Raw genomic sequence first — 18,181 nt, 5'->3', positions numbered from 1 at the left:
TGAGCCGCACAATAGAGATTGAATGTTGGTGGCAGCTAAAATGCTATTGAAGACCTGAAGGTCTCACTGCTTGCATAGAACAGCAGATTATTAATTCCTCTGAATTCTTAAGAACATGCTGAAATGAGTTTACTACACCAGAGGTTCATAATGTAGGGTTTCTTTAAAATGAATACTAGCTTTAAATCCCCAGCACATAATCTTTAGTTTGGTAACACATAGTGTTAACTATGATGTGGATTCATGGCTAAATTTCAACAACTTTGCATTTATGTGGGATAGTGAGGAAATAATGAAAACGTTGAAAGTACTGAGATACAACCAGTCACCTTTATATACTTTACATTGAGTTAATGTATCTGACTAAGCATTGTTTATGAGCGAGCTCTTGTATGCTTTCACTGGGCATGCTGTGAACATATTCTGCTGTGTAAAGAAGACCAATGACAGTAGATTGACAGTGTTTTTTAATTTTTGTAGTGTAAGGTTTAGCAGGAAAATACTTGATATAAATAAACTAGTACTTGAATATGCAATGTCTGGCAAATTGAACCCGAGGCTAAACTAATCATCAACTATTATCAAAAATAGGATTTTACAGTTATTTCCTCTTTTGGAATAGTGTTCATATCCTGGCGCTTCTAGGAATTGCTGTTATGCTAATATGCTTACTGTGCAATTTTAATGAATACCCACAAAACATTACAGTTATAGTGCTCTATGGGAGCAGTCCTCACCTGACTGTAGGCTTGCCTGATGCCGTTCCGCATTCCATGGAATATGTACACAGATCCTTGGTTGTTGTTCTCCGCCGGGGCCCCAATGGCAATGTCTGTGATTCTATCTCCATTGATGTCTGTGATATCAGCTATGGAAGCACCAAACTGGCTGAATAATTGACCTGCCTCTCCCATGAGTGTCTGACTGCAGCTCATCTGGCCCTGGAGAAAAAGAGCAAGTGTTTGTTTTAAAATGCTGATAAATCACTAATTGTTGGTCAGTTGATTGGATGTAGTTAGCATTCCTTCAAGGCAACTAACACACCTGGAACTAGTACATAGAGCCGTGACGAGTGTTGCCATTTGTCCTTTTCCCTACGTCAATTTTTTTTTATCTTCCAAACAGGTTCTTATAACGTTTGGGCCTTCATAGATTTATTTGACCCGGGCCATGAAAAAACATGGCTGGTCTCTGGTCTCTATGTGACTGAGTGAAGTAAGAATAAAATGTCTCTGATCTTGACCAGAAACTAGACGAAAACTGGAACCAGATATTTTCATAGGCATGAGAAACAGTTTGAATTCTGTCAACAAGTGTGCATTAATGTTCAAAATGAGGAGTGGGTTGTCGAGGATCCAAACTATTCAAACTTAGGTTCCTCTACTGAGTCCACCTTAAATAGAAACAACTTGAAATGCTGACTTTAATGTCAAGTGGGCTTCTACCCACTGAAAACTAGTTTGCTACCTTTAAATTATTACCCACAAAATACCAAACTCACTATAGGATCATGGCATTAACTTGTCTATACTTATAAATGAAGGGACCCCCTCTAAAGGCATTTGAGGTCTGGGAGCAAGAGGGGAAAACTGAACAATCAATTGAAAAACAAGTCCTCTTAGACCTATATTGTTTTACATAAGATTATATCTGTGCATGAGTTAATAGTTACATATGATCAATACATAATTTACACACATAAATATACCAATACATGTTTTTTTCTTTTTTTATATAAAATATATTTTTTATTTTTATATTTAGATAATTTGCCAATAAGTACAATCATATAACTGTTATAAATCAGTCTTCATTGTTTTATACAATAGTACAATTCATTTCGTATTGTAAGAACAAAAATTGATTCAAAAATTGAGTTTTTATGCCAAAAAACTTTTGGTAATATATACAAATAGCAACCCCAAGCTCTTGAAGACAAACAATACTCAAACACATTCGTAACTCTGACTCATTCACAATCACACAAAACACATATACTCAATGGGTTCCGGGAGCATATAGATATTAATACATCTCCAATATTTGGTTCAGATGATAGCAACCTAAATAAATCTGGGCGCACGTGGTCTACGCGCGTTTCGGTGGAATAACAACACTGGACCACCTTCTTCAGGACCTCGCCCAAATGGGGTATAGTGTCTCCAAAAATTGTGCAAGGTATGGGTACCTAGGGAACAGTAATAAAAAATATATGTATTTTTTCTTATGTTTATTCATAAAACAACCCATGCACGAAGCAACAATTATTTAACCAAAACTAAGAGCGGTGTATCAGACCATCTAGTAGTGCATGCCTTGGAAAGGAAACCACCTAAGCAATAGGTTTTGTGCAGCCCAAGGCTTTCTAGAATTTGGCACCTAATGCCAAACCAAAGAGTAGTGTTTGTAGAGAAAGATATCCCGGAACAATATCCCAACAATAAACACCTTTTTTGTGCCAAAAGGAATGTGGTCATAGAGTGTAATAGCCACACAAGTTTAAAATGCAAATTAGCAAAGTGACTCGTTAATATGTCTCTTACTATTAGAAGTTGGATACAATGTTCGTAATCCAAGTCGATCCCAATAGAGCAAGTTTGAGAACGCTAATTCTTTTTCATCCTAGAACAAATCCGAGTTCTGCAAAAGATGCAACCATAGCGGACATATTTTATAAAGAGCTGCAATTGTCTCAATGCCAATCCTTTATAACCATGAGGTACCGATAGTAATGCCTCAATAAGATCCTTTACCTATTGACAAGGAAAGATCAGTTTCATTTTTATGAAGTCTGTACAGGACAGGGACAATTTCTGTGCATCTATTCCATAAAAATCTGTAAACACATAAAGAAATGTCCAAAGTCGATAATTAGGATAGCAATCCCGAAGTAGAAATTCCTGCCCCAGCTGGTTTCTAAGGTGTAACCAATATATGCCAACGAGGCAGCAGGTATTGTATACTCACTATTATTTACTCTGCAATCCAAAAAAATCACGCACTCAATTGTTAAACCGTATGATGAGTAGTGTGGGTGACAAGTAATTATGAAGATTTATGTGATGCCTTCCGGGCCAAGGCCTCCATGTTCTAACTAGGCCTGGGCGAAAATTTCGTTCCGTTCGCGAAAAAATTGCGATAATTTGACATTTGTGCGTTCCGCGGAGAGCGCGAAAATGTTAACATTTCCGCTTTCCGCAGCTTGGCGATAATTTGTTTCTTGCTCGCGCTGTAAAATAATACATTCTCGCGCGCACGCGATCGCCTTACCTGAATCCCTGCGTTCGCTGACAAGTTTTCTTGATTCGGTCGCGTTCTCCATGAGATGTTGTACTGTTTTTAGCCATTTGCGCTGTCTCGCAACAGTTCGCGCCCGCAGTGACGTCATGCGTCGCGCGATCGCGTCTTTCTTCTCGCGATCATGCACCGCGAGACAACTCAAAACAAGATGGCCGCGCCCGCGAGCAACCACATGGGTAAGTTGGCGACCCGCAACCATGCAGAAAATCTCGCGAACATGCAGGAAAAAAACGTCCGCATCTTCGCGATATTTCCGCTTGTTTGCGATAATTTTAAACATTTTCGTGATAATTTGCGGAAGTGGATTTCGCAAATTCCGCCCACCCCTAGTTCTAACCTGGAAATAAAACATAGGGTGGTACAGTTGGTATATGGTCTACTATGTAAGGACCTAATCTTTGTCACCCGCATGTGTGGGCCTCATAAGACTAGTTTGCAATATACCACTTCAAGATACAACATGCTTAGAGTCAGCACTCTGACGAAAAAACCCCAAACAGCAATGAGAGCATCTACAAAGATATAGATGACATAGTGTCTATGTGAGCATCTACAAAATTTCTATGTTTGCGGCTAACAGTACCACAATGAGGTTTTAAATCTTGATGTCGGTCATGTGTAGCTCCTCTGTGGGAGGCACATCATTTCGACGAACTGATCTTTGGCCCTAATCTATACTGTGATGATGGAAATCGTTACCGATAGTAACATCACTTGTCAGGTGGTGAGCGTACCTAACTCTAGTTATGGGACTTAACTATACGCGCCTATAGGTAGGAGTACGGGCAAAACACTTTCTCGTATTATTATACTAAAATGATTAACTTGTCTATAAACAGAAGCACCCATTCTCAATCCAGTAATGGGATCCATTTTTGCAGCGTTCGGAAAAGTCAGATTTCACCATTATGCTGACTCTGGCGCTAACACTGGGAATCCCACAATGCATGGGAATAAATACTTAGAAAGTCCTCTGATATTCCAAAATTCATAAACCAGGGATATTCATTATGAAAGAAGACATTATAAACAATAAGTGTTCAGATTTATATTTTTCTTCTATTAAACAAATTCCACGTTGCGCCATTCCACATAACTTTACATTATATTATGTTGCACACCGCATTTTATTAAGATGTCTTTAAAAAGGGAGGAGATAAGCAAGTACTAAGAGGAAGAAGGAAGGGGAAGCAGATGGCCTTATTCACAATATGGCAGACTGCATACTCCATCACAGATGAGGCGGACAAGCCCCCCCCCCCCCCCCCCCCGCCTCATTACAAGTGCATTGCAGCCTATGGCACTTGTAATAAGTAGACAGGATGTTTGTCACCTTGTAATGGAGTATCCCATCTGCCAAACTGTAAATAAGTCCCATCATCTCAGGCTGAAAACAGTATTTTTGTGTTACATGTGATAGACGAATGTGAATGCTTTAGAATTGTCCTGAATTACTTGTGGTCTTAGATTTGTGAGAGACAAAGGTCCAAGAAATTCCTTAATGAGATAAACAAAGGGTTCGGTTTTTGTGGACTGCAGGTTCTCCGATCGTTCCACATCAAAGGTTCTGTGGTTTTTAGCTCTAGAAGGTCGGGAGTACAAGGCTTAACATATGATGAAGAAATTCACATGCTGTCTTTGAAAACGAGGTAGCTATACATTTTTGGGGATATATAAATGTCAGATATTTTTGCAAGGAAGTCCAGAATTACTTAATGGCATCCACCAGGAAGTTGATTTTCACTCTTGCTTGGCAATGTCCTGGCTTAATGAGGTGCTTCTGCAACCTGAAATTAGGCACTCCACGTTCCTACTGTTACCAGCTCCGGATATAGGATTTCATTTGAATCTACTTCTTTGTTCCGGACTGCTATATAAATACTACTGCCCTCACCTGTCAGCCATCTTCCTTTGGCCCTGATTATGAATGGCAGATTATGTCTGGTTCAAAAACAATCAGTATTATGAGTGGCCTGATGTCACTGATCTGGAATGAAAGGGTCATCAAATTCTGGACCCGGTGGTCCCAGGTCCACAAACTCCAGACCCGAGACTGCAGGGCATGGAGACATTAGGACTGGTTTCCATGGGTGTGGATGCACAACCAGTGGACATTCTGCATGTTCAGAGTCTTAGGGCAGGAGCTCAACATGGCCCTTGAACAAAATCTGCAGCACCCAGCGAGTGCATACAATGCTCGCACCGTCAGGTCCAAACCAATATTCCTCCTCCTGTCGGTCCCAACCAAGCAGCAAGGTTGGGTATGGGTGCACACTCATCACATGCAGAGCGCCATGCCAAGGGCTGTGGCCGGGGCAGAGAGAGCCCCCATCCAACCCAACCTGAAAGGAGGAGACATTTCCTGTATCTCCTCCTGCCACTGCCGCAGGAAGTACACCCCTGGGTACAGGGTTAGTCTGGGGCTCGATGCAACCCTGCTACTTCTCCAAGGAAGGACAGCTGAATGCAACTTCCGCCCTTAAAGCACAATGCAGGGGAGCACACAAAGTTGTCCCCAAGTAGGTGCCCAGCTCTTACTCAAAAGCCCTAAAGTACCCGCTGAAATCGAAGCTCCCAGCCCCCGATGTCCATGCACTAAAAACATTCAAGGTTCTTATCAGGTCCTTTGTATGTGTGGACCAGCCAGTCAGTTGCAGCGTGTACAGATAGGAAGGAGGGTCATTAGAACTGGATGAAGGTGGAGAAGACTCATTGTAAAGGGCCATAAAAGTAAATAGAACAGATGAAAGATGGCTGTGACAGGACACACACCACAAAAATGTGGATGTTGCATTTGCCCTCTTTTATTTAGGGGGCAGTGGAAGGCAATGCTCCCTTTCATGGGGACAGTACTGGATCTGCCACCATGAATACCAATCTGATGGAAGTCGCCTGCTTAGAAATTGCATTGGCATGAGCACCCTCTTGAGGGTAGGTAGCCGAGCACCATGATTAGCAGCTGTTGCAGACCATCAGGTTTGACAATCGTGGAAAGTTCAAAAAATGACCTTGAAATGTAGGGAGAAAACTACCACCATGTCAGGGGCATTTTAATGTGGATCCTCAAATTGTACCCTTCCTATGAGTGCACTTTTCCAGTACCTGCATTGAGGCCCAAGGGGACAGTAACAATGGGGCAGAGTCACAAGAGGATATGGTGGCAAGGGGTAGAGCACACGGGTTCGACACACGCAAGGTGGAGTACGGTGACTATCCTTGCACAGAGCTCTTATCCCTAAGGAAAGTCACCATTCAGACAGAGGTATCCCTGGACATAAAAAGATGCACAGCCCTATTCAAATGAGTGTGTGAAGGTATTTCCTCTGAAAAACTAGACGGGACAACGTTTAAGTCCTTTCTTCATGATAAAAAATTACAGCACCATAGACTACAGCAATTAGTAAAACCACAGCTAAGCTGCAACAGCAAGATCCTTCAATAGGGTTTTTATCCAAAAAAGTAAAGCAAACAAATACCCAGTATAAACAATGAACGACAGACTGTCATTAAACCTACCCTGTGAACCGATTGCCCATGATGGCCAGCCGCCAATTACTGAACTGAGACTGGCAACCAACAAAAAGAAAAGAATGAAACAAAGCCAAGACAGAGGCCATGAATAGGCCACCTTCTTGTGGCAGAGCTTGGAAAGGCGTGCAAATCAAAAGCATGTTTTTATTTCTTTTTTATTTATGCATTATTCTTTTATACTGCACATAGACCAAAAATGTATTCAGGCGCCTCACATGAAAACTGGGAACAATAGAATCATTGCGTTTCAGGAAACTAAGACAATGATCAGCAAAAGCGAAATAGATAAACATTTGTTGGGGGCTGAGCCGTCTCCTAGACAGGATACACTGTACTCTAAGCCAATTTAGGAACTGTGGAAAGAGATGTGTTTTCACTTGCTTCCTAAAATGAATGAGGATTTTTTCACTAGTTCTGAGGGCAATGTCTCCCATGATGTAGTGTAGGCTTCGGTGCAGGATTGTTTCAGTGTGAACCCTGTTCTAAATTCAGGAATCTCGAGGAGTATAGCTACCTGGTTGTAGAATTGTTCGGAGGTGTAAGATATGGAAAGAACATCTACCAGGAGTGGAGTTTTGGTCTAGTGTATAGCCTTACAATGCAAACGGGATGAATTGGATTTTTGCCAAGATGGAAAGCCAAAGGGGTTCATGCAGTATGGAAGTAATGAAGATGAATTTGCTAGCTGTGTTGACCAACCTTGTCACTGAATGCAGTTTAACTTTTACTAGTGCAATAAATGTTTGGTGGGCTTCCTCCAGGTAGGCATTTCCAAAGTATACTCAAGATATCACTAGGAATGGGTGGAGCACGTGGAGTTTCACTTCGTGGAATTCTACAGAGTTACCTAAAAGCTCAGCGAGATTCCGCATAGTTCCATAAGCAGCGGAGTTCGGTATGTTGCGCTGCTTGTGCTGATTTTTAGTGCCTGGAGCTTGTCCGGCACTGTAAAATAAGCAGGAACAGCACCATGTGGCGCATCAGAGAGTGCTGCACATTTATTTCTGCCACTCGAGTAGGTTTTCTACTCGAGCAGCAGGTTTCTATACTGTCAAATGTTTCCAGGTTATGGGAAATGAGGTGGTGATTTTTTTCAGGGACAACTGAGACAAACACTTGCATATTTAGCCACCTTATTTATGCAAGGAATGAATGAGAAGGCTGGCTCAATAATGAATGTGAGAGATTTTATGAACAGAGCAAGGGCTAGAGTAAGAGAAAGGGATACCCACCCTCTTAATCCATAAGAAAGATTAAGCCCCATACCAATGCAGAAAGTTAAAGAACTTCTTATAAAGGAGATGCCATGGACACAGATTAGAGTTTCAGAAAATGGTGATGAGAAGGATTCTTGAGCATATGGGGCCTGGTTAAGAAATCAGTGGGAACAGAGTATCTGTTTTCTGAAAATACTAGCATATTGTGGGATAGAGATATTAGTTTACAGGTAGGAACAGATGTACGAGAGTACTGGGAGGGGTAGAGGAACGTGTATATAGATAATAATAGAGGCCCTAGAATAAAGGCTGGAGTACAGATATAAAGGTGCTGTTTGTTGTAGATGAACTAGACTAGAGGGAGGGGTACATAGATTAGGGTATAGACAGCAGTAGATTTAGTGTAGTATTGGAGAAGTTGTTTGACCGTGGCATAGGATGGGTTAGAGGTATATACGAAGCACTACTGCAAAGTATATGGTAGAGGCAAAATAATATAGATAGGAGATTGGCATTATGATGCTGACAAGGGCAGCAGATCTAGGGAACAAGTATGGACAGAGATAGTATTGTGTATCAAGGGGGGATATACAAGGGTATGTATGGATTGATGACTAAAGTAAAGGAAAAGAGAATAATCTAGGTAGAGAGAAAAGAAGAGAGGGGTGTGGGTGTTCCTCCCGATCAGAAACAAAGAGAAGGTAGTCAGGGAGGGGGACATTAGAACACATCAGCCTCTCCCATAAATAAAAGAACTGTGTACATCAAGAGATTTTTCCAACATTAAGATTATTCACCAGGAAAACAATCATGTAGAAAAATTTGAGGAAACAGATTATTAAAGGAAGGTTTGACAGAACAGATTTCCTTAAATTCATTTTTCTATAGAATCACAAAAAGGTCCAGTGTTTGATACGTTTCAAACTATTGTGAATCATATCTTCCAATATATACTCAAATGCTGTAATGTTTAATCATTTGGGAATCTTAAAGCCACTTAGGTTCCCTTTGTGGTTTGATGTGCAAATACAAGATCTTAGTTTCTAATATGTGAAGCTTGGAGGTTTCGCTTCTTGAAGTTAAAGTCGGCGCCCTCTAATTTCAGTCAGTGCATGCCTTTTCAAACACTTTGAGACACAATTTCAGGTGGAACTAATGTGATGGCTTACTTAATCTGCTTGGAAGAAACATTATTGGATATGAAAAGATCTGTGAGCGTAAGAGGTCTCTCCAGGTCTAGATCAAGAGATCTGGCTATCTCTGGTTTCTCTCTTCTGCGGTGAGCAAAAGAAAGTCACATTTTCAACTCTTGACACCTTGTAATGGAGCTTATCTAAAACAACTGTTCTTGAATGCAGAGATACAGAGGAAAGGAAAAGAGGTAACTTTCTGCAATCCTTCTGTTCTCTCTCCTGTGCCCGCCCTCCCAAATACTACATTTTTATTGTACCCACACCAGTAGGAATCAGCAGCACAAACACTAATTGTACTTCTCAGAACCAGAGTTGATGAGTGCCCCATCCACCTAAGCAGAACACTGGAAAACTCAATGGGTGACCTAGTATTTTTGAGTCGCGCAATCTGAAAAATAACTTCTGTATATATTGTAATTCATCATCCAAAGAAAGCTGATTTACGGTGCATGTACCTCCAGAAAATGGTGAACTGCTTGACTGTCTGTTTATGAGCTACATTTCAACTGACAACCTTCAAATATTGAGCAGGTTTTGCCTCAGTGCTGTATCAACTTTCCTACATTGCTAGGACAAGGCATTCAGATGTATCAGCTGCTTAGTAGCCCTTTCTCAACTCATTTCTAACTTGCTTTTGATCTTGAGGCATTGTGTGCTTTGAGATTCCACCCCCGCTCAATGGTTTCTCCGAGGCTGCCCCACAGCATACCAGCATGCAGTATCCAAACACTGCTTCATGCAGCTCCTCTTTCTGAGGGTTCATAAAAGTTTACAATTGTGCATGCTGCACCTTATTGAACAGAGAGAAATTAACCTAGCATATAAGTGCCAAGTATAACAGAAACTATAAATATGAGGAAAGAAATGGTTAACACATTTTGGAGTTGCTACATTTTCACAATGCTAGACACAATGTGTGCATTGGACACTTTAAACAATCATAAGGTTAGGAAAGGGAATTAAAGGGCCTTATTGTACATGGGCTGCAATTGGACTTCAGTCAAACAACAACTGGCTAAGCCAAGAAGTCCCACTTTTATTGTGCTTGTGTTCATGGATTTGGCAATGCTGGTTTGTAAAGCACTGTTATTAATATAAGAAAAGTCATTTCTAAATGCTGGAGGGAAAGCAAAAACATTTCTTATGATATCTCAAAATTAAACATTGAATTCAAGATTTTCAAACAGACTTTATAGACGGGATGGTTTATTTTTCAAATTTCATGCAGGAAACTCTTAACATAATTTAAAAAAGCTGGTTGCAAGTGATCCCGCTTAAAAATACCACACAGGACTAGTTGCAGGTATTTAAAAGAAAATAATAGCTATCTGAGCAAGTGTCAGGGAAACACTAGCAATTTACTTTGACTAGGAGCTGGAGCAAATACTCAAGCAACAATGGGAGCAGGTTTATGGGCCTCCAGGTGAATATCTATTTTACAGTCACTCTCAGCCTCAAATGCAGGCTTAGTGAATGCAGCATCCTGCCCCTCCCCTGTGCCATAAATGATGCCTTTGTGTGTCAAGACTAAGGCTTTCATATAACATGTAGAGGGCAGGAGATAAAAGAAAAACAATACAATAAAGTTTGATCATTATTCAAACCTACCAAAAATCTAACTGGGCAAATGTCAAACCAGCTGTACATTTAGGAGTGTGCAAGACGACACAGTCACTCCCAGTTTAGTGCTCAAACAAAAAGAAACATGTGGTTCCTTGAATGTAAACAGTGAAAGGATACAAGTCATCCAATCAATAGAATGGTAAAGAAGCTGAGCACCACAGGAGAGGAAACACAAGAGGTGGAGAAAAAGCCACTGTATAAAAAGTAAGCAAATGAGATACAATGGGCTAGACCAACGTCCATTTTCAGAATCAGTATTGGCTAAAAGATGTCTTTCTGTGAGACTTAAAAAATTACATAAGTACCATCTGCCCACATCAACAGTCTCCCACCTCCTTTATCTTGGGGGTAAAGTGGTTTTTGTGATTATGGAGCGTCTCCAGAAATGCCATTTGGATCGCTACTAGATTTTTGTGATTCTTCAGAAAATTGTGTGACCAACTGCCCTATTTTTTAATACAGTCCTGCCACCATTTTCAATAGCTTCAAATCATGCCAATGTCCTGAATGTTTTTGGGAGAAAAGGTAATGCACGTCAAAGATGGTTGTATTGTGGATACTAGAAATGTCGCCCGCTTTCAAGGTACCTTTCCAAGACCCACAATTTTATACCTATAGCTAAGGTGACCAGACGTCCTGGATTTGCTTGGACAGTCCCAGTTTTTAAAAGGCTGTTCCGACTTTCTTTTTAAACAAATACATGTCCCAGTTTTGTAGAGGGTCGGGTGAACGTGCACATTAAGCACAGTGTTGTACAGGGTCAGGTTTCAATCGGTGCTCTCCTCACACCAGGGACACAACTTAATTTATTTACAGTCTCCTGACGTACTGCCTCTCCTCATTCAAGCATCACAGCCAAATCTAATGAGGGGAATCAACACTGCAGCTGTAAGGCAAGGCTGGGCTCACCAGCATCCTGACCCAGGAGATCTTCACAGCAATTGATGGATAGTTTAATTATATATATGAAGCCCTCCCCAAGAGGTCATGATAGGACATTTAATCCTTTTTCTATGTCTGTCCCCATCCCAGTTTTTCCTAATGAAAGTCTGGCCACCCTACCAATAGCACAATGCTGGATAGAAATGGTGCAGTTGGTGTGACTGTGCCAATGGGCGTTATTGCCATGGCCAGAAGATTTAAATGTGACAGGTAACACTCTGCTGCTGTGGCAGAGGTATTTCCTGTTCCACAAACCACCTTGCACAAGCTCCCGTTCTCTCTCATTTGCTGGGTCCTTGCTTCCAAAGTGTAATGCGATATTCATGCATGAATCTGAAGATGCCACACTAGCTCGTGAGTGCGATCTAACTTCCTTTGGAGGATTTGTTGCTATAGTGAAACATGAAAGTAATTTGAGTGGTGGATATTAGTCAGTTATTTGGATTGAGAAGGATAGCGTAGGGATAGAAGAGGGAAAAAAGTTTTGCATTTATATAGAGCTTGCTGCCCCTGATGAGGTGTTGAAGGGCTTTTTTCGGCAAGTAGCACGCTACTATGGAACCCATAAAGGATTAGTGGTGAATTGGTATAGTGAAATATGAAATTTGAAATGTGGACATGTTAGTCTGTTATTTTGATAGGAAAGGATAGTGAAGGGATGGAAGAGTGAAGAATTTAGCCTCTTTTTTGTAGGTTCATATCAGTAGGAGGAGGCTTGGGATGAGTAAAAAGGGATGTGGAGGGGAAGAGTCAGAGGGAAGAGTTTAGAAAGGCTTGTTTTGGGGATCAGTATAGTAAGAGAGGTGTCAGATGGTGCAAGGAGGGGTAGAGTAGGGAAGAGTCTAGAAAGGGCTATTTTGGGGATTATAGTAGTGATATGGAGTTTGAGGTGAATGAGCGAGTGGATGTAGAGGATATATTGATAGAGGTATAGGGTGAGAAATAGGGTTGTGCATTGGAAAGAATAGTAAAAATAGATTTGAGATAAGTCAGAGAGTTGAGGTAGAAAATATATTGAGAGTGGTATAAGGTGAGAAATAGGGTAGTGCATTGGATATGATGAATTAGAAGAAAGTATTAAATATATAGATCCATAAGTACATGGAAAGTTTATAGATACATAAAGGAAGGAAGTATATGTAGATTAAAGATATTGATAGAGATACAGGGTGAGAAATAGGGAAGCGCATTGAATATGCTTTGTTTTGGGGGGATAAATAAATATATAGATACAAGTACATGGTAGGTATATAGATGCACAAAGGAAGTAAGTATATAAAGTATATGTAGATTAATGATGCATTCAAAAACATCTGGGTTTCAAGTGTTGTACCTAAAAATGTATTTTATTTATTTTAAAAAACACATAATTATTCTACATGTTTATACAAAGCAATACACATATATAGGTACATATCTATAGTACAAATAAATGCTCAAATACAGAGGGATATGCTGTGTATTTCTGTTTGCATATTGGTGCTTATGTGGGGAAGAGCCAATTCTTGAGCAGTTTTCTGAAGATAAGGTGGTTGTCAGTGGATCTTATGTTGGGGGGTAAAGAGTTCCATATTTTGTCTGCTTGAACAGAGAAGGATGTGCCACCCATGGTTTTTTCTTGTATCTTGGGATTTTGAGGCGAGGTGCCACTCTAGAGCGGAGGTTCCTATGTTGATTGTGTTTGGTGATTTTATTACTGATGGAGAGCGGTCCCATTCCATGTATCGCTTCGTGGGTGATACAAAACAGCTTTCAAGGTAGGGGAGATGTGGTCTCGGGGTTTGATATGCAAGAGTAGTCTGGCAGCCCAGTTCTAAATCCGTTTTAGTCTTTTCATAGTTGTTAAAGGTGATCCGTGGTAGAGGCTATTGGCATAATCGAGTTTGAACAGAACGAGGGAGATGATAGCTTGGACCTTGTGTGGAAATCCCAAATAGGGGAAGATTTGTCGCAGAGTTTTTATAGTAACAAAGCTTGATCTTGCTAGTTTTTCCACTTGGGCATTCATTGATAGCTTGGAGTCCATGGTCATTCCGAGGTTTCTTACTCCCTTCAATACTTTAGGCGGTGATCCCCATTCATCAGGCCAGGTAGCAAGCAGGTCATAATGTTTCCAATCACCACACATGAGTATTTCCGTTTTGAAAGTATTCAATTTGAGAAGTCATCCATTGATCCACGGCTCTGGGACAACTGAAAATTGGTGAGTTACCAATGTCTTTGGGGCATTCCCGTTGAAGGAGTATTTGTTTGTCATCTGCATAGTTATAGCGCGTGAGGTGAAATTGATTGATCTGTACAGGTGTGGTAAATAATTTCATTACCGGAACTTAATTTGATGCGGAAAATCTATAACAATAGCTCAGTAAAATAAGAGGCAGAATCCGTGGTATTAGAGGTTCGGAACGGGCTTTATTCCAAGATCAATTTAAATTGATGAGCTCCATATTCCATCACCACGAAGGTTCAGGAAGTGAAGACCGTACTTTATTGATAAGTAATCATTTTTATACAATAGGCATTACAGTGAAGCAAATGCAGGAGGCGTAACAATTGATAGTAAAGATAAAACATACATGCGTAGCAAAAAGTGGGTGTAACTGGGCGTAACTAAAGAACGTCATCAGGTATGATGTCATAATAGGGTGGTTCCATGAAAGAATTTCGCAATGTCAGCAGAAATACTTGGCAGAAATGCGCGCGCAGCAGCATGACGTGTGATTGACGTGCAACTAGGGGGTGAAGGGGACTTGACATTTAGCTCTACATATGGCGACAGAAGTCTGGAGGGTCAAGTCAACCTAATCCCAAATCATATCTAACATCCTATGTTTAGAGAACTATGTTATCCAAAAGAGAGGTCTCTTAGAGTAGAATCTTATTCTATACTGACTATACTGACTGTGAGTGCGTGTACAAGCGTCTAAGTGTCTACACTAGATGCGGGGGCAGAAATCTTCCATAGTAACAGGGCTATGAATTACTTGCATAAAGACAGAGAAGCCGGGCCTTTTGCTCGGTAGCTGGAAGAATGTTTACTTAAACTACTAGACAGGAATGCATTGGGTAGGGAGCGGAGCAGATAATTTCGAAGGTGAAATACAGTTTTTGGCAGGCAACAGGCTGATGTCAGGCACCGTTAGCTGCGCAGAGAGTAGGGCAAAGTTCATGGATACAGATGCGAGCTCGGACTGGAGCTTTCAGAGGCAGAAGGCAGGAAAAGGCTTGATGGCAGAATCAGGGCCTACTCGCCTGGACTGTAAAATGGCATAAGTGAACCATATAAAGCCGGTGGCCTTTCGTACTTAGGAATGGAATATCCGGCCCATTCATGGCGGATCTGAAAGAGGACATGTTGACGGTGGACGCACATGTGTTTGCGTCTTCAAAACTGGAACTGGAGGGAACATACATGTACTTGTGATTTATACATGAAACCGTTGGGGTCCAAGATAGGGGACATAACTGATCATAAAAATCCATATTTCCACATTCCCTCCTTGTCCCCTACTTGCCCGTCAAGAGATATCAATCTTCATCAATCCGTTGATCTGTTCATATAGCATCATTTGTTCTTCTTTTTTCTTCTGGAATGAATGAAATCTTGGTGGTGGAATACACGATGTGGCACAAAGACCACAGATCGCTGGTCCACATTGTAGGCATAGACAGCAACTGAATAATATGAGGAAGCCAATACCTAGGAAGGATAGGACCTTCCATCCAAAGGTAGATAATACACTCCAAAACCAACCGGACCAAGTCCAGGTGCCTGGATTCTGGTGTATCTGGCTTACAATCTTATGAAGACGAGTTATGGCTTTATATACAGATGGCGAATTTTCTGGTATGAAAATGCAACAACTTGATCCGATGACCCTACAAGCTCCGCCCCTATCGGCCAGGATGACGTCAAGGACAAGACGATTTTGAAGCACAACAATCCGCATAGCAGATTGCTCTTCTGTTAAATTGCCTAAGGCGGAAATAGTTTCGTTCACTACTGCTTCAAGGGTTCTGGTTAATCTACGTATCAGCTTACTATTAGTAACTGTACCTATATAGGGAAAGAGACCTTTATTGAAATCTGTGTATTTTTCCCATGCGGTCTCAGTGTAATCGACTATTGGGAGATCTCTCCTTTCTCTATTGTGTACTAGATGAGTATTTCTATGATAATCAGGAGGAGCTAGGAAAACAGGTGGCAAAAGGAATCCGATGTAGCAGGTACCATCCCAATCTAGTGGCAAACGTATGTATGCCGTCTGACCACATATGAAGTAGGAATGGCGGGAAGCTCTAAATGTAGACTTGCCTTGATCACTAAATTCTATTACAGTGGTGCATCTACTATGGCCCATATGTATGGAACCATTCTTTCTTACACATAATTCACCCTTTACTGGAAATACTGACATGGCGGGCAAAATTGGAGTAGCTTCGGATTCGACATTCAGGATCATGAGATTAAGCGTAAAATTACCTAATCCATACACTTCATTTTCTAGATCAGTTCCTGTTCTTTTGGGAAGTCCCTCCTCGTTAGGGTGACAGACTTTGAGTAAAACTAAGTTCAGATTTCCCCATACCCAGTTGTTCTGGTAAACTGCAGAATTCGAATCTAAGGAATTAATTAAACTAAACCATGCTCCACAGGAGCCGTTGTGTGTGAACGGGTATGGAAAGAGAGGTAGAATTCCTTTATAGTTCTGATAGGGAGGGAGTCGACCACATATCCAACAATTTGGAGCATTGATAACCTGATGGGAATGATGTAACATACTAATAAACGTGTTATTGCGCAGCGCAAATCTATAAGACAACTCATGCGGAGGTAATTCACTAAAAGAATGTTCAGCAGTAACATTATAAACATGTCTAGAAATAGGATAATATGTGTGCAACAATATACTTGCAGTAATTATTAAAAGACTTAAGAAAAACAAAATTAATAACGTCACTGTGCAATGACTACGCAGTGATTTACAGTACGCATGTCGTTTCAACTTTATCCTTCTGTTTCTTTCTCTATACAGGTCTAAGGGGTACATGTCAGAGACAAATTCGACCGCTTCACCTTGGAGAGGACTTAAACAATCAAATTGCCTGACTTGTTAGACCTAAGTTTTAGTTTATATTGTTCATGGTTAGTCAGTTCAACCAAAGGAAGTTTAGAGTAAATCGGTGAAGACACGCAAGGTGTGTCGTTTACGTCTGATGGTAGTCCATGAAATTTCTTGATATGACTTGAATGTCTCCAGCCTTTTCGACCTTCGATCTTCACGGCTGTCCTCGTCGTTAACAATACGAGTTGGGGCGATCTCCACCTAGGATCCAGCTGAGACTTCCGATCAAAGTTCCTCACTAGAACTAAATCCCCTGGAATTACGTCATGGGGTTTCACCTCGGTGTTGTCGGGAAAGGCTGCAGCTACCTGTGAACGACAAGATTGTAGTGCAGACATCAAGGAAGCCAAGTAATCTGTCAGCATATTACAGTCAATATCAGTTATTTTGCGTGGTATAGGCGTCCCCCACATATTTGGTGGTCTACCGAAGATCACCTCATAAGGGGATAGCCCTGTTCGAGAGTGTGCTACCATTCTCATGTAAAAGAGTGCAACGGGTAACGCTACTACCCAGTCGACACCTTTCTCTCTGCATATTTTGGACAATCTAATTTTCAGGGTCTGATTATGTCTTTCCACGAGACCTGCTGCCTCGGGGTGTCGGACACAGTGAAATTTCCACTGATAGCCTAACAAAAGTGAAACGTGTTTCATTAGTTCGGATGAGAACGGCTGGCCGTTATCTGAGTAGACAGCACGTGGTAAACCGTACCGTGGGAAGAATTCTCGAACTAACTGTTTGGCAGTAGTCGGGGCAGTGTAATCTGAAACCGGGTATGCCTCTGTCCAACGGGAAAGAGCACAGACAACTACGAGAACATATTTGAATCCTCGACATCGTTCCATCTGGATATAATCCATCTGGAGGACTTCAAAAGGGTGATCAGGAGGCTGAAATCCACCCTGCTCTACGGGAATGCTTTTACCTGGGTTAAACTGACAACAGATCATACAGGTACGAACTTTTTGTTTAGCTGCTGCTCGTAAATGTTTGTTGAACCAAATGTGTTGAATGCTGTCTAGCATAGCTTTTTCTCCTAGATGTGCTGTACTATGTACAGTGTTAATAACGACTTGGACCATTGAATCAGGAAGGAACCACACAGATTTCGTCATCCATCCTTGATCCGTTTGGATCCCTCCTAATTCAGTCCATTTCTTTATTTCGTCTGGTGTAGCATGTGTCTGTATGTCAATTACGTCAAGAGCGGGATCCTTAACCATCATGCAATGTGTTGGTGTCGGGA

The 18,181-nt window shown here is 41.2% G+C and overlaps 1 protein-coding gene across 2 annotated transcripts in view; it reads right to left on the bottom strand.

Annotated features, from left to right (window-relative positions):
• The window catches only part of LOC146811598 (integrin alpha-M-like), a 500,127-nt gene that overhangs the window by 201,523 nt on the left and 280,423 nt on the right, over window positions 1-18,181 (bottom strand). For both annotated transcript variants that reach the window (XM_085618578.1, XM_085618579.1), the window contains one exon: window positions 738-941. In XM_085618578.1, coding sequence (XP_085474704.1) covers window positions 738-941 — 204 coding nt within the window. The remainder of the gene's footprint in view (window positions 1-737; window positions 942-18,181) is intronic.

The sequence above is a fragment of the Triturus cristatus genome, chromosome 7, assembly GCF_964204655.1.
Source record: "Triturus cristatus chromosome 7, aTriCri1.1, whole genome shotgun sequence".
Lineage (NCBI taxonomy): Eukaryota > Metazoa > Chordata > Amphibia > Caudata > Salamandridae > Triturus > Triturus cristatus.
The sequence above is the reverse complement of the archived record's forward strand: the minus strand, read 5'-3'. Positions and strand labels throughout refer to the sequence as shown.